Source organism: Cydia strobilella, chromosome Z (genome assembly GCF_947568885.1).
Source record: "Cydia strobilella chromosome Z, ilCydStro3.1, whole genome shotgun sequence".
NCBI lineage: Eukaryota > Metazoa > Arthropoda > Insecta > Lepidoptera > Tortricidae > Cydia > Cydia strobilella.
This window is the reverse complement of record NC_086068.1, coordinates 28543816-28565919: the sequence shown is the minus strand read 5'-3', so window position 1 is coordinate 28565919 and position 22104 is coordinate 28543816. Positions and strand designations below refer to the sequence as shown.

General features: G+C 38.4%; 2 protein-coding genes across 7 annotated transcripts in view; one reads left to right on the top strand and one right to left on the bottom strand.

Annotated features, from left to right (window-relative positions):
• LOC134754406 (OCIA domain-containing protein 1) overlaps positions 1-2559 on the top strand; it is a 56686-nt gene extending 54127 nt beyond the window's left edge. Inside the window, exon 6 of one of the 3 annotated variants that reach the window (XM_063690723.1) lies at positions 978-2559. In XM_063690723.1, coding sequence (XP_063546793.1) covers positions 978-1089 — 112 coding nt within the window. In that variant the 3' untranslated portion in view covers positions 1090-2559. The remainder of the gene's footprint in view (positions 1-977) is intronic. The other 2 variants (XM_063690721.1, XM_063690722.1) reach the window with 2 other exon arrangements.
• A 1207-nt stretch (positions 2560-3766) lies between these two features.
• LOC134754235 (protein cycle) overlaps positions 3767-22104 on the bottom strand; it is a 191743-nt gene continuing 173405 nt past the window's right edge. For 3 of the 4 annotated variants that reach the window (XM_063690416.1, XM_063690418.1, XM_063690415.1), the window contains 9 exons: positions 19565-19636; positions 18145-18481; positions 16727-16844; positions 16105-16305; positions 15255-15468; positions 14749-14952; positions 14352-14467; positions 13734-13957; positions 3767-11643 (listed from right to left, as the gene is read on the bottom strand). In XM_063690416.1, coding sequence (XP_063546486.1) covers positions 11371-11643; positions 13734-13957; positions 14352-14467; positions 14749-14952; positions 15255-15468; positions 16105-16305; positions 16727-16844; positions 18145-18481; positions 19565-19636 — 1759 coding nt within the window. In that variant the 3' untranslated portion in view covers positions 3767-11370. The remainder of the gene's footprint in view (positions 11644-13733; positions 13958-14351; positions 14468-14748; positions 14953-15254; positions 15469-16104; positions 16306-16726; positions 16845-18144; positions 18482-19564; positions 19637-22104) is intronic. The other variant, XM_063690417.1, reaches the window with a different exon arrangement.

The window sequence follows — 22104 nt, the reverse complement described above, 5'->3', positions numbered from 1 at the left end:
ATGTTCGATCGATAGAGAGGCAGATAAGGAAATTTTTATTTTTGCGTTACGCGGTACGCCACCTGTAAACAAACCGCCCTGATGCATCAAAGTCATAGTGAAAACTTGTCAAAAAACAAGTTGCTCTATGGTTTAGGATGTGCACTATTAGTGCTGCACTCTGGCGGCAGAACATTGCAGTAATATTCCCTTATTTATATTTATATTTTCTTTCTTTTTGATATTTTATTAACCCTTTATAAGGCAAAACTGACATTAAGTTCAATATCATGGGTATATTCCCTCGGCCTTGTAAAGCCAACAGCCAAAAGACAACTAGCAGGCCAATTCGAACATGCACTGACATCAAACCGATATTAGAAGGATATTGGAATCATATCAGTTAGGGCCTACACACAATTAGACGTTACGACGACGTGCCGTGGCACGTTTCGACGTCGTGACGTGCAAATCTACGGCGTGTAACGTAAAAAATCACGTCACGGCGTCGTGCCGTTACACGACGCCGCGACGTGCCACGGCACGTCGTCGTAACGTCTAATTGTGTGTAGGCCCTTAGCTGTAATTCGCGCCAACGTGTCGCTCGAACTAATACTTGTGCAAGACAAGTCTGAGGAAAATTAATGTTACTAATTGAATGACATCCTAAAAATTGCACTATGAAGAACCATTTTTAGGGTTCCGTACCCAACGGGTAAAAACGGGACCCTATTACTACTCTACTGTCCGTCTGTCTGTCTGTCCGTATGTCTGTCACCAAGCTGTATCTCATGAACCGTGATAGATAGACAGTTGAAATTTTTACAGATGATGTATTTCTGTTGCCGCTATAACAACAAATACTAAAAAGTACGGAACCCTCGGTAGGCGAGTCCGACTCGCACTTGGCCGGTTTTTTTCCTATCTCTAATCCTATCTAGAATGGAGTGTAAATAAAAACGAATAGTTCGTTTTATAAAGGACGCGGTTTATTTCAGAGTTGATCCGAGCACAGTGCCGCCAATAACGCGCGCGCCCCCGGCGATCGATGCGCCGCCGCCCGCTCCGCGCCACCGCCACACCAACCAGTACGGCGACGATATGGATTAACACAATGCCATTTACACCACTCGCTTTTTAGATGCGTGAACCGATAACTGCAGCGTGTAAATCTAATATTTCAACTGTTGGCTAGCATTCGCTGAATATATTTAGGCTCCTCATCGTGAATTGCAAATATAGATTTAGCACGCATAGTTAACAATAAAAAATATTGAAAAATTCATTTATGACTAAAAACTACGTATTGTTGTTTGTTTGATTTATACATTGCGATTTTACTTTCATAATAGGAATCTTAAAAAAAATGGTTTGCTGAAGCATCTAAATTATTTTTATTTAATCGTCTTTTCTACAACCTTTGAAAACAGCTAGATTTTATAACCAGAAATACAGGGTGGCCTTAGCCATTGGACAAACCCTGAAATCCCACGTAGGAATGCTCAACGTTAATATTTTTTTAAATGAACAAAAGATATGATCGACAACAAAAAGAAACATCCTGTATTAATATTGGCAGTGTTTTTGACAACTTGTTCGAAAATGTGCGGCAATAATGACATTTGTCAAAAGTCAGAATCTTATTAATGTCATAAATAAAAAAGATAATCAATGAGGTCGAAGAAGGTTTCATAATATTTATTACCTAGGAGCTAGTAACACATACAGGCTGTTCTAAAGTAAAAAATCGTAATTTGTTAATTTCTTCGTAACCGCTACACCGGTTGTTATGATACTTGGTATACTGATTCCAAATACCCTAATGCATATGTACATTTCGGCTTTGTCCAATGGCTAAGGAAAACCTGTATATCAAAGGCCTACCATACTTATAGCATAAAATGTTCTCTACGATGCAATTTGCTACTACTGGAGTATTTCGGGCTTTATAGTTCTTGTGAATTGGGATTCCCATTCTTACATCTACTATGGGTATTTAAAGTTACAATATTCGAATAACTGTGTAGTTAGATTCGTCTTTCTAATGCATAAAGAACTATTTTATCGGTTTCCAGAGGACAATTGACATACCTACAAATAAAAATTGTATAATAGTCCTTTTTAGGGTTCCGTACCCAAAGGGTAAAAACGGGACCCTATTACTAAGACTCCGCTGTCCGTCTGTCTGTCACCAGGCTGTATCTCATGAACCGTGATAGCTAGACAGTTGAAATTTTCACAGAATGATGTATTTCCGTTGCCGCTACAGCAACAAATACTAAAAAGAACGGAACCCTCGGTGGGCGAGTCCGACTCGCACTTGTCCGGTTATTTTATCTGAGCGCCGGGAGCTCTGTAGTTTGACTCCCTCTCCCCCTCACCTGACGCGGAGGTCAAACTGGTTACCGGGCGTTTTGAGCTCAGGTGAACGTGTATAATTCCCGTACCAAATGGCATTGCTGTAACCAAAAATGTATAAGTACCTCTCCATACAAGCATGCCCAGTAGAAAACGGACTATAAATTAAAATCATTATTGACAGCCGACAAAGTATAGGAAGCTTTTACATCAAATATTAAATTGCACACTGAAGGGTGATTGGTAGTTTAATAAAAAATAATAGTTGCAGCATAACTTTATTAAAAATTGTATTTTATTTGCATCCACCCCAACAAAACATTAATATTTAAACATCAATTCGCATTGCAATCTTAAAATTAATAAAATACCTGGTAAAAATATTAACTTTGCCATAGGAAAACAATTTAAATTTAACAATAAAATATACTAAGAACAAACTAACCCATAAAGATTTAACATTACCAGAGTTCGGACAAATTATCGCAAAAATAAATATGGTATGGAACAGGATAAAAAAAAAGAACAATTTTGAACTGCAGTTTTGAGTATAATCGGGAAATTTTATTCAAAAATACTGTACATAATACGAGTTTAATAAATCTTGTCCTATTTAGAGATATAAATGATTTTTGATGGGTTTGCGATGATTTGTCCGATCATTGAACATTACTAACAAATAATAGTTAGATGAGATGATGCTCGGTGACATTGACTGGGCCAGCCTTACACAGTGAATCCGAATCTGAATTCATATTATTAATTCAGAACGCACGGAATTGCATACAGTTTAACTATTTCCCACACACATTCTGATTTTTTCAGATTATGAATTTCTCAGATTGATCTGTCAGAATGATACTGACGTGCGTTATGAATTCAGAATATGAAAATTCAGACTATGAATTCCGGATGCACCTCTTTCTATACAATTAGTGATGAGCACACACATACTGGATTCAGATTATGAATTTGCCATTGTCATTCATGGGAGAGAGTGAGACAGACGTTGGTGAGACAACTGATCAATCTGAATATTTAAGACATGTGTGAGGCAAGGCACCGGAATTCAGACTATGAAGTCAGATTATTAATTCAGATTCGGATTCAGACAGTGCAAGCCCGCCTTTAGTCGTGCGTAGACGACAGAATTATGTTGCTTGTTATGTTCTAGAGCATAAAGTAAAATCATCTATGACGACCCTTATTGACTTAGCAATAAAGTTCCAAAACTGCCATACAAACTGCCAGCCCTGCCGGCGCGCTCCCGACCGATGTGCCCCGCGCCCCCGTCCGGCCCGAGTACAATTTTCTTAGTCTTGAATAAATACGGTATAATAACCTAAAATATTGGATTTTTTTGTATGTATATTTTACTCACAATCGAAGTGAAAAGCAGTGTATAACTCCGGCATAAATGTCCATGGATCGCTTTATACCCTTGTTGTACAATCTACTGTTCTATAGTACGTACACTGTACAGTCGCCATCAGATATATCGGAGCGGCCGAGGTGTTAAAAAATATATGAATACGCACTCTAATGCCTTGTCAATAGTGTTTAGATATTTGTGAGCACCTTCGTCGCTCCGATATATCTGATGGCGACTGTACAATAAATAAATTTCGCTCCAGATCTGAAATATCATAACGTATCAATATTATTTAATGTGTTAATGTATAGACAATAATGATCTGAAAATAACCTGACTGGATTATAAAGACTGTATCGTTAATTATGGGTACCTACAACTTGACTTAGCCGTATTTTTTAGTTAGTATTATATTTTTATTTAAAAATGACACATGATTAGTGCTTCAATAAGGTACACATTTCATCCTGGGAGCTATACGTAAAGCATATGGTTTGGACAAAATTGACCCAATCCTCCCGAGTAACAATAACGATTCTGGACAAATACTACAAGAAAATTTGCGATTTGCGAACAAGATGATATTACGGAAAAAAAATCGTAAACAGCAATTACACAAGATTCGTAAAGCGAAACATCTAGGCATAGTATAATCATTACTTTTAGTTTAAAAAAAGTTTTGGTTCAGTGCATGGTGGCCTTTTAGAGAATATGGCATGTTTATATTATATAGTTACGACTTTGGTATCCAATATAACTATCATGGAGCGTTTCTATCGACCTGCTCTTGCCATAGTTCAACGCCATGAATGTCCGTTAGGCTTTGGATTTTGGTAGATACTTTTAGCTGCCTCCCTCATTCCGCTCGCGTCAGATATTGACGGGAATCCAAAGTGTTGCGTAAAAAGTCGTATTTATGTAAAAAAAAACACCGCATTTATTATGTGGATGCTCAATTGAGCAATCATGAAAAGGACAATTAGATAACATGTTTTAGCAACATATTAACCATTTCTTTCTTTAAATCGTACCAAGGAGTCGGAGAAATAGTCTCAAATTAAGCACGATAGGCTTGGCCAAATCATATTTGCTAGACGGTATTCAAACAATCATAGTCCCCAAAATATTTTTTTTTTAATTTTCTTATATCGGACATGGCTTAAAAACATCCTCAGATCATACCCTTAGAACATAGTAATACAAAATAATACACATGTCAACAGTTAGACCAGGTTTTATCTGTACCCATAATTAACGATACGGTCTTTACGAAACGGAAAAAAACGATAACGTGCGAAAGGCATAAACAAATATCTGAATTTAAAGTTATTAACGTATTTTAACTAAACTAGCAATGGCCCTGTGTGAATGGGCGAAACTGACCGTTTATAGTCATGGGGCCCACTCCGCCCACGGTAGAAGCCTACTCACGTCGTCAGTCGTGATATGTTTGCGCGTGACGCCGACATCTCATATATCACGGGCGCGACCATTGAAGCGACTTTTCTAAGGATAGACTAGATACAAATTTGGATTCAATTCATTTTATAAACATTATCAAAAATACAATATTAAGTATATCATTAATTATTAACTTCTGATAGGTTTTATAAAGACCCGGTTTAGAAAAATGAGCCAGTACTTAGAGAATGCTAAAGGGTGATAGTTCACTGAGATCAATCCAGATCCGATCGTTTTGAATATACTGGCATGATTTCTTACCCAATTATCTAACGACAGTCTTACAAAACCCGACCTCAAGTACAATAGTAGTTTGGTTGGTAATTTAATATCATAAAATTGCACTAAATATATGCGTACGTAGTACATGTAGGATTGCCCATGTTAAAAACATGAAAAAATATTACTAAGTATATATGTAGGTATATATAACTACATCACTCTTGTTCCCATCAATTTCATCGTTCTTACGGAACTAAAGTTGATTAATAAATATACATAAATCTGATGGTAGTTCCGTCACATAGAATAAATAATACTTACTCAAATAGTCGCTGTTACTAAGTAGACCAGGTATAATCGATTGAAAGCATACTGCAATGCATACACTAATAACTAACACTGCATACCTAAATAACACTGTTTAAAATGGTTTCAATCCGGACTTCACTCTCAGATACGAGTATAGCGAGTAGCCTTACCACTACTGCCTCAGCAGTGTCAAACTGGTGGTGGTAGCCGTAACTACAAGTCATTTTAGGAATTGGAAATATTTTATGTATAACAGCAGTTTTTTTCTAACGGATACATATATATCATTATATATTATACGAGGACACAGAATCCAACAAAATTAATTTTATACTACTCGTAATCGGCACAAATACCGATGTGGCACGTCGGAAAGATCCCAAAATTACGAGTTTCACAGAAAAAATCTAGAAACTTCTCATGTTTTTGTATGGCGATAGAAATTTTCCATTTATAAGTTGCCTTAATTTCCTGTGAAGTTTTCCTCAAATCTCCGAGAACTTTCCAATTTTTTAGAAACTTTCCGCTACTTGCACACTTGCAGGTGTTCAAATTAGGTATATGGGCGAATCGGCTTTTTCCTTTTCTGTGACTCGTTTATTAGGTAGATACGTTGTTCCCCTGAACAGCTCTTAAAACACAGATTTTATATTACATAATATTAAAATTTACCAAGCATGTTTTATGTGGTACTTAGTTAAAAGACCTACCCATTATGGGCCATCTGCTAAGCAGTTAATAATAAATATCTCAGCATCAAGCTATTATTATATGAACTCTAGTGCAACCTCGTTAACAAAATTACAAAAAATACAAATAAAATAAAACCGTATTAAAATAAAAAATAACTAAAATAAAAACCGTTTTAAATATTAGTTCAGCTGGAAGACTAATTAAGATACATACATACTTACATATTAATTAGTTACACAAACGTATTTTATGCGAAATTGTTTTACAGGGGGACAAAGTTGGTGATAAACTCTTCGTGCTAATATTGATATTCGAGTAAGTAAAAGATTCGCTATGTGGAATCTTGAGTGTTAATCAAACTTTGTTTTCAACACACTAACGCGAGGAAAATAACTTTAAATTACAAATCCAAATTAACTATTTTATATTTATCATTCAAAATCGTCATTTAAAAGTCAATTCTACCAGTCAACATTGCCATATGCTCATGCATTTCTAAGCAAATATAATATAATACCTTTGCACATTTTGTATAATACGGTAAAGTGAAAATAGAAATAGTTTATTTATTTTACGTTTGTGTATATGTATGTTATGTATAATAATTTTAGTAAATTCCGTACATAAACAATTGTTTATCTACTTATTTCAGTTACCTTAAGTTAATAAGTTCTCAAATGGCTTCATTAATATATGCCAAAAATACACAAAACTTAGCTATATAATTATGTCCGATGAGGCGTGTTACAACAGCAATTATTTTTACTAGATTTTGTTATAAAATTCAACATGTGTCATCATCCCTATTAATGGATAGTGATTAAACATCTAGGTGATTTATTATTGTCAAGCACCTACTCACAGCAGCGGCTAATCCGATTTATGTTTTTTTAAACAGTATTAAAATGAATTGATTCTGTTTCATATAAAGCATTTTTGGTTCATATACCTACAAGTCTAACGTATTACCGTTCAACTTTTTGCTCGCGTTACAAGGCTCACCCTACATATTCATGCATGATCTTATTCATCCTTATCTAATGGCCTCCGGCCGGGAAAATAAATACGAATTGATAATGATAACAAACCCCAGGGTGATATAAAGTTCTTCATCATTATAGGTACCGCCCTTGGTCAGTTATGTACAATTTTTATCAATCTAACCCTGCATACCGAGGATACATTCATCAATGGTTTTACTAAATAATTGTCCGTATACTAGAGTATGACTAATTGTACCCAACAGACACAATTAACAACAATAGGTAATTAAGGAATAATGCCCTATAGGTATTAGTGATAGGGGCTTTTGCTATTCCACCTGTCCAATATTTCATCAAATTTCTTTCTGTCTTTGAATGTCTCCTATTCCACTTATCCAATAACTTGGTTCAAGTTTATTATACTATTTGCGTAGCCATTTTGAATTAAATGTCATTTGTATTTAATCAAATGTCGGTGTATCTAGTGATGAACTCACCCAATTTCTTTGATCATATGCACATATTGGACAGCTTTAGGTATATCAAATATCTTTGTCCAATTTTTATATTCAATATTCTAACAAATTTCTTTGACGGAGGCCCATTCTACTTATCCAATATCTTGGTTCAAGTTTTTATACTACATATTTGCGTAGCCATTTTGAATGAAATGTCATTCTTAATACTTGACCCACAGAACTAAGCATAAATTTTAGGTCTGTGACTTGACCAAATGCACATTTACAAAGATATTAGAGAGATGGAATACCACTCTAAGGCACCAAACAGTTGACGGACTCACTAACGTCACAGCGTCAATCTATTAGATTTCCCATACATTTATATTTAGCGAACTCTTTAATGGTGGCAGACGGTTTGGTGCAACCGATCCTTAGTCATTCAGTTGGTTGACGTCATTGTCATACAGTATGGTATATTACGGCTCATACAGGATGCTTAAGGGCTTGACCTCATAATACAAGTTGTTCAGTACATATTCACCTCTAAAGACTGAACAGTCTTAAACAACACTCGCTCATCCTGTATAATATCGATTATAGTTTAAAGGCTGCAGCACCCGTCACATCGTGTACAACCAACGCTGGCTCAAGCTGCAGCTCCGTAGAGTATTTTTTTATTTATTTTTTATAAAATTTAACGTTTACGTGCACGTTAACGCACAGGCAGGCGGTGTACTGGTCTTTAATCAATAGGTTATATCTCTTATTGTACGTATTCGTTGGATATAACGACTATGTTGTAAAGTAAAAATATGTTATTTGACAATCCACTATATCTTTACCGTGACATACAGTTTTGTGTCTCATTCCGCACTTTTAATAAAGTCATCAGTTTACAAAAACCGTATTGAGACATATAAAGTAAAACACAAAATAGATTGACATGGTATCCTTCGTTGTATTGTATTGTAGCTTTGTATACTTGTTGCAGAGTATGGATTTTATTTTATTAACTGTCTTATTGCAGTCTGAGATGAGACTAAAGATGAAGCCCTTATTGACCTCTTGGTCAAGTCTGCAACGATTTTGATAGCACGCGCGTAAACGTTAACGCGCGAGACACGTCTACAGCTACACTGGCCGTTTTGTGCGCGAGGAAATTGCCACGCGCGTATGCTCGCTCTGTGTGGACCCGGCTAATTACATAAAAGATAATTAGTAAGATTGATTCTAATGTGTAGGTGTATTATGTATGGTTTTAATGGTCTACCTATAGGTACAGTCAACCAATTTGAATCCTATGCCACTATAGAACCTTGTCGCTTTAACTAGATACATGAACATGACATACATCACCCAATAAGCACTGTCGTAGAAGATAAACAAATTGATTCATTATGACATGGTTCTATAGTCCCGCTTATTTTAACTTGATAAATTCAACTTTCGTTAGCAAGAATTGTATAACTTTAACAAAAATGCAGTTTTTTGGATGGCTCTCGAAAACATGATATGCCAGTCATGTTCGGTCAACATTATTTTCGTTACGAAATTCGGCAAGGTTGTGTATCAAAATTCAAATAAAAACAAATGATATTGACATGGTGTTATGCCCGTGATCTCAACTTATGATGCGATTGATGTTAGGAGTTGTAGGGCCTGTTTGATACATTTTTAAATGAATAAGAAACCGTAACGCCTTATTCCTTAACGCTGCGTTTTATCGGGCCGTAAGAAATAGGAATAGAAGACCTAAGAATGAGATAACTTAAGACCGTTAATAGTATATAGGGTCCTAGCTTTTAAATTTTGCATTTATTTATGAAAATTGTGCAAGTACATTGTTGCCGAGGGATGGAAAGAAAGGCATTTTCTGACAAGGTACCTAAATGGCAAAAGGTCTGAGTCAGAAAATGCCTATTTCCATAGTGTTTTTCTCAAACATGTACGGAAATACTGAAATGTTTATACCTAGCTGTTGTATTTTTAGAAATGTTTATAGCTGTTGGTTTTCCATGTATGAAATAGTACATTACTACAGAGGCCGGGAAGGAAGGGGTTGCCGGCCGAATAGAATAGAATATAGTTATGAGGCCGACAACCCGTTTTCACGCCGATGTATGTATAGTGCTTTTCTCAAACGTTTAATATAGGTAGAATCATACTATCTTTGTCTTACACTAGTACTAACACCCAAAAGAAAAGGATGAGTATAGTTTTTTTTGTTCTTATTCACTGACAAGATTTGCTTGACCAACTATATATATCAATCAAATACCGTTTATTGTTTTTTTTTTTTTTTTACTCTAGGAGTATTCCAGCGTAGCAAAACCGTCTCGTGTGATGCGGAAGGGTCCTGGATTTTTCCCAGGCTACCATCCCCCCACACAGTCCTACCGCTCTAATGGCCCTAGTGCCAAGTCAGGTTAAAAAAAAAAACAAAAAAAAAAACAACAAAAAGTTATTGTTTTTTTTTAATAGGCGTATTGGCAGAATGTCATAAACGAACCAAAAAGCAAATATTACTTATAGTTTTTTTTTAGTGGCTGAATGCCATGATGCTGTGCCACAATTAAATGTGAAATAGAAATTTAAAAAAAGCCACTTCCTGGCCTAGGCCTGCAACTTTGTATGAAATTTCATTACAGACCTAACCTACCTACTTTTTCACCTACCTACCTAGTTTTTCGTCTATCCGCGCCTGAAACGGGATACTTCCCAGCCTAATATAAAGAACGTAATATCAATATTACATAGCATGTTTGAGAAAAAATATATATGGCGAAGGTGTCATACGTTATGTACACGTTCGTACACGGTCGTTCGTTGCGCGCACCGCGCCCCGGGAGCGGCACCGTGTGCAGCACGCACCCGGCGCGCAGCGGACAAAAGTGGAATTTCACTACTCATGCCCGTTCGACTACGTCGTGCGTAGACGACATAAAATTGCTTATTATGCTAGAGCATAAAGTTAAATTTTCTATTACGACCCTTATTGACTTAGCAATAAAGTCCAAAATCTGCCATACAAACTGCCAGCCCTGCCCGCTGGCTCCCGACCGGCGTGCCCCGCGCCCCCGACCGGCCCGAGTACAATTTTCTTTAGTCTTGAATAAATACGGTAAAATAACCCACAATATTGGATATTTTTGTATATTTTACTCACAATCGAAGTAAAAAGTAGTGTAACTCAGGCATAAATGTCCATTTTTATCCTCTACTATATTGGTCCTCGCTGCGCTCGATCCAATAAATTGCCACGGGTAAAGATGGATCGCTTCTAATAATAATATACTATTGTATCGGTTATTTTACTCCTAGGAGTAAAATAAATCATACTACCTAATTCCATTTTTGCCCGCTCAGTCCGCGCCGGGCGTGCGGGGGCCGTGCGTTGTCGTCGCTGAGATAAAAATTAGGCTCTTTGCGTTTTTGATTTACAAAATGCGACCACTTCCGAGCATGTTTTAGAAAAGGTATTTTGCTTGCCCCGAAAACAATGGTGGCCGTACAAAATAAACAAATGAGTAATTTAAGGCAGCGGCCACGGCAGGCCGGAGAAGTTGACGGGTCCGCCGAGGCCGGCGTCGGCCTCGAGCAGGCTCATGATGACGGCCATGGCGGCCTCACCGTTCCCGTCGAGGCCGAGAGACTGCAGCGGCGGCGACACGGGCGGCGGCGAGCCCGGGAGCTCGGCGCCCGGCACCGGCGGGCTCTCGCCGCCCGCCGCGCTCAGAGACACGTTGTTGCGCACTTGGTTGAAGTTGCTCATCTCCACGCCGAATATGTTGTCCACCAGGTTTGGCTGTATAAATTGTTCTATTAAAATTAAAACCTTTAGCGAAAGGGAAAAATACGTCTATTTTTGGATATAATTAACATTTTATAAATCGGAAAGAAAAACAAAGTAGGTAGATTCTGTCTAATTAAATTAATTTATAATAATACTGTGTAGACCGATAAGGTACTTGACCCACTTCCCGATTTCCAAATCTTCCGATTGAGCTGAAATTTTGCATACATATGTAAATCGGGTGACAATGCAATATTATGATGACATGGAGCTGATCTGATGACGGAGACAGGAGGTGGCCATGGGAACTGTGATAAAACGACGCAACCTCATTGTGTTTGGGATTGTTAGAATTTTATTGTCTCGATGAGTACAGTCAGCGATAAAAGCTTGTGTGTACATACCAAAAATGATATTTTTTCCAATAACATTATTCTTAGTTAAATACACATTACATATGCGAATTTGGCTCTTATTTGTCTGCAATGTTTTCATGGCAAAGCCGATAAAAGATTTAGAAGACAGAATATGTGGACACAAAATTGTATGTGACTCGCATTGCCCCCGTAACATAATAGTATGTATACTCTATAAACTCCAAATTAGCGGCTAAAAAAAGTAAAATCAGTCGTATTTTCGGAAATGATTTAGATTGTCAAGTAGTTGTTTAGTTAGGTCATATCAAGTATCAAAATTACTGTGGCGTACTAATCTATTTAATTTTATAGCGCGCAAGTGAAGTACGCTGTTTTCTCATTGTTTTTCTTTAAATAATTTAATCAAACTGTAAATTAATCAATCATAATAAAATATATCTGTCGCGAATTACTTTTGCTAAAGCAGTGACGTCATCGACGTCATAATGACGTAATTATGGCGTCATAATGACGTCGCTGACGTAAACTAAGGCAGATTCTATTCTACAATATAAATATTTATAGTGGCATTTTTAACAGCTCGAAAAAGGACTCTGATCCGATAGATCAGATAGATCCGTATTGAGCCGTAGTTGTCGGGCGGTAAGGTTAGGCACGGTATTAGTGTGTGTATGTGTGTGTGTTGTGTAAAGTTAGTTAATCTTAGTTTTGGACACTTACAGACCTTATACTTACCTCTAAGATTTAGTTTTATTTTAAATTGATTTTATATGTAATAATACCTATATTTTTAATGATTCTGACAGGTGACAGAGACCTTTACATCTCAAGTCGATTTAAATTTGTAATTAAGTTAAATTATTTATATAGGTAGGCATACTCCTTACGAATTATGTTGTGATTATGTGGCGCTATGCCGTCTTTAATGTAACATACAAGCACAAATGTTGTATCTCACTGAATTAATTTATTTTATATAGGTATATTAATACAGCCTGGCAGGTTGAACATGTCATGTTCGCTTAAAATTCTTTGCTTGCGGTGGCGTCGTTGATCGGGTCGCCACTTTCCCGAAGGAAGGTTGAGGGAGGCGATGGCCGAGATACGCGTCATACTCGTGAACGGGTGCTGTTTGTGGAGACCGGTCTGTTTAAGCTTACACGGGCTTCATGTTACGTTATAAGTACCTATGTACACTTTATTTTTGAGTGGCATTAACGTAAGACACTTCATTCGGTTCTTGTCTGTTTGTCTGATTTAATTTCTTGTCTTTTAATTACTTATATAACAATTCAAGTCTTGGAGACCCTTTACAACTCTAAGGATAATTTGATGATCGGTTTTTTTATATTAATTTTATCTCTGACACCTAGAGACTTTTACATCTCTAAACAATTTTAGTACTTGTCTGTTGTTTGTAAGTATATTTTTTATTATAGTTTATTTTGTGTAATTAGACATTTAGAGATTGGATACATCTCTAACCAAGTATTTATTATTTCATTGGTTCCATATTTGTAACAGTTTTTTTGCAATTTTTGGTCATTTTAATTGCTTGTAAAAAATTGACATGTAAAAGTGGGTGTGGCCTATTTGCTGAATGTTTGATGTGTGTATGTGTGTATGTGTATGTGTGTATGTGTGTGTGTGTGTGTGTGTGTGTGTGTGTGTGTGTGTGTGTGTGTGTGTGTGTGTGTGTGTGTGTGTGTGTGTGTGTGTGTATACCTGTTGCAAGAACACGGCGTCCTGCAGCACGTCGGGCGGCAGGTCGGGCGAGAGGCCGGGCGGCGAGCGGCGCAGCGCCTCCGTCGCGATGGCGCTGCCGATCTTGTGCGAGTCCACCTGCGAATCTATCAGCCGCTGCATTTCCAGGTCCAGTTCTGAAACCCCACTCTGAAAGTCACTCGCGTCTTCGTTGGTCGAAGCCCCGGCCTCTGCGACGTTCGCCTCTACGCACAACATAACAAGCAGATAAATACGACTCGGCCTGTTTACATTGTTATACCTACTTACCTATTGGCTATGTGCAGTCAAATCGTTTACTACATGCTTACATAGTAGATACAGAGAGGCGCAAACCGGCATCAGTCACATAGCCAATGGTCAGCAGCTAAATGTTACTCTTGAGCTGAGCTAATCTTCAGGTTCATTGAATTTGGACACGTATTTATTTTAAAATAATCGATCGATACTGAACAGGTAAGTGTATGTTGTTTCATGGCAACGTCAACAGAGGCTACGGTGAAATTAAAATAAACCTAGTTTTATTGTACATCTCGTTTAAAACATAGCATTCGCATGGGCAAAGCCAGACTAGACTAGACAGAGCACACGGATACGTACTATGTTTATAGATATCGAAGGAGCCAAGCTCCGCGTCGGGCATGAGCGCGGCGTCGGTCTCACCGAGGATAGTGTTGTTGGCCACCAGGTACTCGATGTCTTTAGTCCACGGGTTCCTGCAACAGTGCAACCATGTAATTTTACACAGGAACGAGCTTCTTACACAAGTTAGTATCCGATGCATAGAATGGTGTTTAAAAGTACGGTAATGACAGCAGGAGGCAAACACATCATTGTGTTTCTTTCAGAATGAAAAGGGCAACTTCCCTTTATTTAGGATTCCGTAGTCAAAATGAGGATGGATAAATTTGGACTGTTTTCCTCAGACACATACTCCCCAAAACATCGGTGCTGACGCTTTTGCTTAGTACAAAATTAAAAATGGAGTTATATGCACTTGAATGGCTTGAAGTGCGTCTGCACGCGCGCCAGCGAGCCGTCCTTGCGTCGGAAGGTGAAGGGCGGCGTGAGCAGCGGCTGGCGGCTGAGCAGCGCCGCCTTGTGCGCGCGCGCCACCGCGCTCAGCGCGCCCGCGCCCACGTACTCGTACAGGCTCGTGTCCAGCAGCTCCTGCGGCAGGAACCCCAGCGCCAGCGTCACCCTGGAAACAAAGTTTACGCGTCAACTTAAGCGTGTTCATTGTGTCTGCCGTGAGCGTGGCGACCCGAACGATGCGCAAAATAACCAACATACGCGCGTTAGTCGATCGCGGCCGGCCAAGATCATGGGTACGGTATCTATATTATGTGAACGTGACGCCGTATATGTACCATGTTCCTAGTGCGTATTTGTGCGTTCTGTGAAGGTAAACATCGGCAACCCCAGTGGCACCATCGTGGTATTCGATGGGTACGCGTTCAACGTTTCAGAATAGATACCAATTACAAGCTTGAGCGTATGTACCTCTGGTCGACAAAGACAAATTTCCCGTCCGTGGCGTGCCGGGAGACGAACTGCAGACGTCTCGTGGGCGGCGCGGGCGTGCGCGGCGCGGCGGGTGCGGGGTCCGGCAGGGCGCGCCCGATGGCCACCAGGCACGACATGCTACCGTCGCCGTCGTCGCCGCTCTCGCCGCCCCCCATGCACACCTCCACTGGCGCTGCCAGCTTTAGGTAACCTGCAATGCACATACCCAAAAGTACATTATTGTCGAGGCTCGGAAGTAGCTACTTGCTGGCTGAGGATTCGTTTTAAACGGACGACCTTGGGAGTCCGTTTAATTGAATCCGAAGCCAGCAAGTAGCCTTCCAGCCGAGTCATATATAGTGCTTTTCTCAAAAATGGCGCAATAATAACAAATATAATATAAATATTTTACAGAAGCAATGCTCTTATGTATATATTTTCACAGAAAAAAGTAAAGATTTGCTTTGCCGCCTTTTTATTTTTTTTAATTAAAAATAGAAGTGTATTTTTCTGCTGAAAATACGCCAACCTATTTGAGACACCTAAATAGTCGCGGTACCAACATTATAATAATAAGTACTGATCATCTGTTTGGCTGTTTAATGGACCTATGCCTTCATTTGATATGGCCACTTCAACTTTTAAAAAGTTTGGAACTCGACAAATAATGGAATTTGTATGCAACATTGCAGTCCCGAAATCGGGACTGCAATGTTTTTAACTTTTTAATTTATTGACGGACCATAAACTACGCTCTTCGCGACCTACATGACAGACTTATGTGCACGAGAGACAGAAGGCGCCAATTACCGAGATCAAACATGTCCAAGAAACAAGCAGACCGTACCTGTGCACTGAACGACGCAGAACTTCTTCTCGTTGACTTTCTTCCTTATCTTGGTTGGGTCTACTTCCTCCTTGACGAGCGCGGGCTGCTGTGGCGCCTCGCTGTCCAGCTTGCACTTGATGCGGCACAGGAACGAACGCCGCGCGCCCGGGCACAACCGCGACGCGCCCGCCACCAGGTCTGCCTTTACTGGCAACATCGCTAGAAATAACGACAATCGACTGTATACGAGGGCATGATTTAAGTCTTTCGCTGCCGCGCCGGGCACATGTGACCGATTTCAGTATGCAAAATAAAAGCGCGGGATTTAATGTGTTAAGGGTTTCACTCTGTGAACCATACGTATGGTCACTGGCAATGGCAACACAGACTGGTTCATAACCTTCTCATGAAACACTTTTGGGCTGGAATAGCTTGCCGATCGCTGCCAATACGAAGTGAAATCAAGTCGGATTGCTGGTTTTAGTATATACTTGATCAGTGCAATGAGACAAAAAGAATGACATAAGTATGCAGTAACGGTTATAATATTTATTAGCACTAGTAAAGTCAGAATACCCGCTCGTGAGTCAAAGATACATTAAACGTTACAAGAAGAAAGATAGGTAGAATAATAACTTACTCTTTGCATCGATAAGTCTTTCCCGGGGACTGAGGTAGGAGGAAGATAGTTGCTCCTTCACTTTTGCCACGTCTTTTGGGTGCAGGATGTCAAACAGGCTTTGTCCCAGTAGCTCCGACTAAAACCATAACATCAACAACAAATTATAAACTGGATAAATCCTTAGGTAACAAAGAAGTGATATATTGTGATTTCCGAATAAGATTATGGTATTTTAGTAGAAAGAAAATTACAGCCCAAACAAAAAATCGGATTGAACCTTTAAAAATGTATTAATTACTATTGTTTCCCTGCAGACCTACACTACAAGACATAAATATTCTGCACGAAGTGCCCCCCAGATACGTAGGTACACATCAGAATGCATCAATTTTAATAGTCCATGAAATCCATGAAATGTAGTTGGACACTATACCACAAGAGACCACAATACTGGGTGGTTCATTAATATTAGGGTTTCGTAGTCACCTAGAAACCCTTATAGTTTCGCCATATCTGTCTTCGATCGTTAGTGCTAGAAAGCTGCAATTTGACATGGATACATAAATCATGCATTGCGACAGAACGGTAAAATATAAAGTATAAAAAAATTACAATTCTCATACAAAATGTTTTTTTGAATATATTTTTTTGTTTTGTCCCTATAATGTGGGCCGGGTATCGTTGGATAGGTCTTTCAAAACGAATAAGGGGCTCCAAAAACCATTTGATACAGTTACCTATTATTTTGAAAACTATAGCGAACATGATCAGTCCAGTCGTGTTTGTTATTACAAAAAAAATAATAGTAAAAAGACGTACAAAGCGCTGCAAAGGTACTATGCTTGTAATGTAATGTACCTACATGATACTTACTAATAGGTAACGTTTGGCCTATTTTGACAGAATGGTAACTACGAAACGAAACCCTACACTGAGCATGGCCCGACATGTTCTTGGCCGATTTTTTTATTTTCATACAGTTACCTAGGGAATGTTGGCATGTTGGGCACCGATTGTTTCACTCGGCCAGGTTATAATCTGAAGGTTATATGAAGGGTACACGGAAAGAACATGTCTAGTCACTTTGACAACATTTTGAATTATTGCTGTTTAAAAGGAACGATGTAGGTAATTAACCATATTATTTCCGTGTATAGGTGTTTTTAAAGTGAGACAAAAAGGATTTTATTATTATATATAATTGCAGCGGTAATCTCATTTTCCAAAAAAAGTGACTAGACATGTTCTTTCCGTGTACCCTTCATATGTACCTATATTGGTGCATTCTCTTGGCAGACGCGGATACTTCGTTACAATAAGAGTTTGCCTCGGTCGCATTATGGTCGCATAATCCAACAACTAGCAATAAACACTCGTACGCTACGTGAAGGACGAGGTTGTTGAGATTTTGCATTCCAGGGTAGTGTGGAACTTACTTGATCGTATTGGAGCATCATCTTAACGGAGGCGGACACGTACAATAGTCTGCCTCGGTCACAGCCAACAACGAGCAAGAAACAGTCGTGCGCTGCTTGCACGATGAGTTGGTTAAGCTCGCGCTCGGACAGGAAGGCGGGGCGCGGACGTGCGGTGAGCGGGCAGGCGGACAGCGCGCCGCGCACCGAGCGCAGGTGCTGCACGGCCATTCGCAACACCGTCAGCTTGTCCAGCTTGCGCGCCATCGCGCCGCACATCGGGATCATCGCGCTCAGCTCCGTTATGTATGTGTTCATCTTGTCGCGGCGCCGTTTCTCTATCTCGGAGTGGTTTTGCCTTGAATTAATCATTTGGTGGTGTTCATAAGTTATACCTATTCTATACTTACTTACTACACCTACGAAATATGTATGTCACCTAACACCAGCCTAACACCTAATTTTCTACGTACAATATAGACAGACACGCATTTCAATAGCATAGATATATATATACAGGATGGCTAAAAATAAGTGCATTCCCGTTGCCAGGGAGGTTTTGGGTTTATATCTACTGAGCAACTTTTACTATGGGATCAATTACGAAATCGCGAAAAAAATTTTTACCCTCCCATAAAAATTAGACCAGCCAAAATGTATGAAACAGCCAATTTTTTTTTCGCGATTTTGAACGAAGAAGAAAGAAAGAAAATACATTTATTTGACGCCACAACATACATAAAAAAGAAAAGCATGCAGACAAAAAAACATTTGGACGCCAAAAAGGATCCAACTATATCTATCTATAGTCCCGCGGCAAACCGTGGCGCTGGTATTCTGTGGGGACCTATGAATGGGGTATTTTGGGGTTGGTCCCATAGTAAAAGTTGCTCAGTATAATCCCAAAACCTCCCTGGCAACGGGAATGCACTTATTTTTTAGCCAAACTGTATTTATTTGCAACTTTCGTTCTAATAAAAATTATCTTCGGTTCGTTACACCTCCAGTTACTTTTAGTCTGTAACATAAGGACTTAAGGACGAATGGACGAAAAGTAAAAGGGTTCCGTTTCTGCTACTTGGGCTACCGAACCCTCAAAACGTCTCTCCTGTAAGTATCTAAACGTTCCATCTTCTTCTTCTTCTTGAACTATTAAGTAAATACCACTTTAGGATTTAGGACTAGGACTTAACTACTGACGCATCTCGTTGGTAGATAGCCCAAGTAGGTATATAATATTAGTGTGTCAATTACCATACAATAGATTGCCTGCCACATCTTGGATTGGAATTGTTTAAATAATGACAAGCCTATTTATCAAGCCAGTTTTGGGCCATTGCCCCTTTGGATTCTCCCGGTTAATGAGATGGTTACGTAATCGGGACGTAATGTATAGTGAGTAGTCTAGTGGTAAGGCCGGTGTAGTGGGCAGGGCACTCACTTCTTGTCGGGCAGTGTGAGGGTGGAGCGGGTGTCTTCGTCGCCGTCGTCATCGCATGCGCTGCCGGCTCCACTGCAACACAAATACCGTGTACGTCACATAACACGTCCGTCATCCTGATTACTAAGGATACATACCTACGATAAGAGACACATTGGGCCAACAGAAACACTTGTAAGGACTTCAACACCTATTTTGTACTTGCTTCTGTCAATATTTTTTTTATTTCTTTTTATTTCTTATTTTTTCAAATTCATTTTATAAATTATGATTCCAATCCAAAATGTCGTTTTCGTGTATTTTATGTAGTGTTCTTTCATTTAATACCCCATAACTAGGACTATTCTTTGCATAATATGAGCGTATTAAGGTAGAATTGTTGGCGCGCTTTAGTTTTTTTTGTGCAACTTCCACAGTTTTATCGAAAATTAAAATTTTTAGCTGTGACGTATAGTTGAATAACTGGTTTCTTTTATATTATACGCAACATTGTTATAACGTTTTTAGTTGAGTTATAAAATATATATACATGAACTTTTTTCATAAAAAGTGTTTTTTCTTAGTTTGTAGCTCTTAAAATATACATTGTTTTTAATAATAATGTATCAACGAATCATAATATATTTAATAACCTTTCGTCTGATGTAGCACACGTGTATATATGACTCATGGTATAGTTATAATTTAGATTTTGCAAATTTCGGCAGCGGTCACATGTATGACGCCATTATTTGTCACTCAGACACTATAGAGATTGTCTCCCAGCAGTTTTATGATCCTTTTTATATTGCTAATAACATACTAGAAGCTTATGCGGATTATACTGAAAATGACCAATTTCGATTTTTTTAACTTTAATGCATTTGTTCTAGCAAATTTTGATGCATAATTTTAACATTTTTGGTCTGATTTTGATTATTTTAATATCAGTGTATGGCTTGAGACATCAGCTTTAATTTTGTAGTACATTACTTTAACGTCTGACTTTTGGTTTGGTTGAAAAACCCAAATAATCGATTTATTTTTCATCATTTTGATTTATTTTTAAATTTCTCTTAAACTATTGCATATTTTGGTACATAGTATAGTAGTGAAATATATAATATTTTATTGGCTTTCGTTTAATACCCCACACGTGTATGTGTAAAGCATAGTTTGGGTGCAAAATACAATATTCGCAACGAGGCGGGAGTCATTTTGATGACGTCATTCCGCTGAAGTAGATGGCCGGCACCGCTGTCTCCCGGCAGTTTTGGAGACCCCGTACCATGCCCAACAGCATACTAAAATTTGGTAGCGGTGTCCGGATCTGAACTATCTCTTCGACCGTTTCCCATAAGGCATAGTACTATATCTTCTATTTACGTTAACGTTGGAAGTTTAATTTTTTTCAATGGACTGTAGCCTTGAGTATATGGTTTTAATTTCAACTCGATACCTAAACGCGTTCTCGAGATAAAGGGTCTTGACAGACAGACGGACGGACAACAAAGTGATCCTACAAGGGTTCCTTTTTAGGGTTCCGTACCTCAAAAGGAAAAAACGGAACCCTTATAGGATCACTTGTGCGTCTGTCTGTCCGTCTGTCACAGCCTATTTTCTCCGAAACTACTGGACCAATTAAGTTTAAATTTGGTAACATATGTAAGTTTGTGACCCAAAGACAGACATGTAACGTAAACAAATAAATTTTAAACGCGGGGGCCACTTTTAAATGAGAAAACTAAAAAATAAAGTTTTTCAAACTATATCGTGTTACATATCAAATGAAAGAGCTCATTATGAGAATTTCAAATATATATTTTTTTTATAATTTTAGGATAAACAGTTGAGAAGTTATTCAAGGAAGTAGGCAAAAAATGACCATTCCGCCCCTTTATCTCCGAAACTACTGGGTCTAAAGTTTTGAAAAAAATACACAAAATAGATTTTTACCTATAGATGACAAGAAAACCTATTAGAAATGTGCAGTCAAGCGTGAGTCGGACTTAATTACTTAGTTTTTGATCCGATCCCTACGGGTTTTTTAAAGATATTAATTACACTCACGTTTCACATAAAAATACATTGTTTAAATTGTGTAATGTACGGAACCCTTGGAACGCGAGTCCGACTCGCACTTGGCCGGTTTTTTTTCTTTTGAGGTACGGAACCCTAAAAATGAACTACCTACTACATTACAAGATTTTTATATGGTGTAGATTTCACTAATAGGCGATGTTTGGTTTGGGATAAGAATTGAGCACCTATTTATTGAGGAAGATAGATACATTTTCCATGCAGTGTAATTAGAATGTATTAATCCTACATCCCTTACTCCATATCGTATTGTTCGTTATAAGTAACGTTGACATAAATACAGTATCGTCTACAATCTCACGTGTATTAAGATAATATTGCTTACTAGCTTCGTCCGCGACTTTGTCGGCGTGGAATGATGATGATAATTGATAAAAAAAACTATCCTATTTCCTTCGGTTCAGCAGATTAATCACCAGACGGACAGAGTTACTTTCGCATTTATAATATTATATATATAA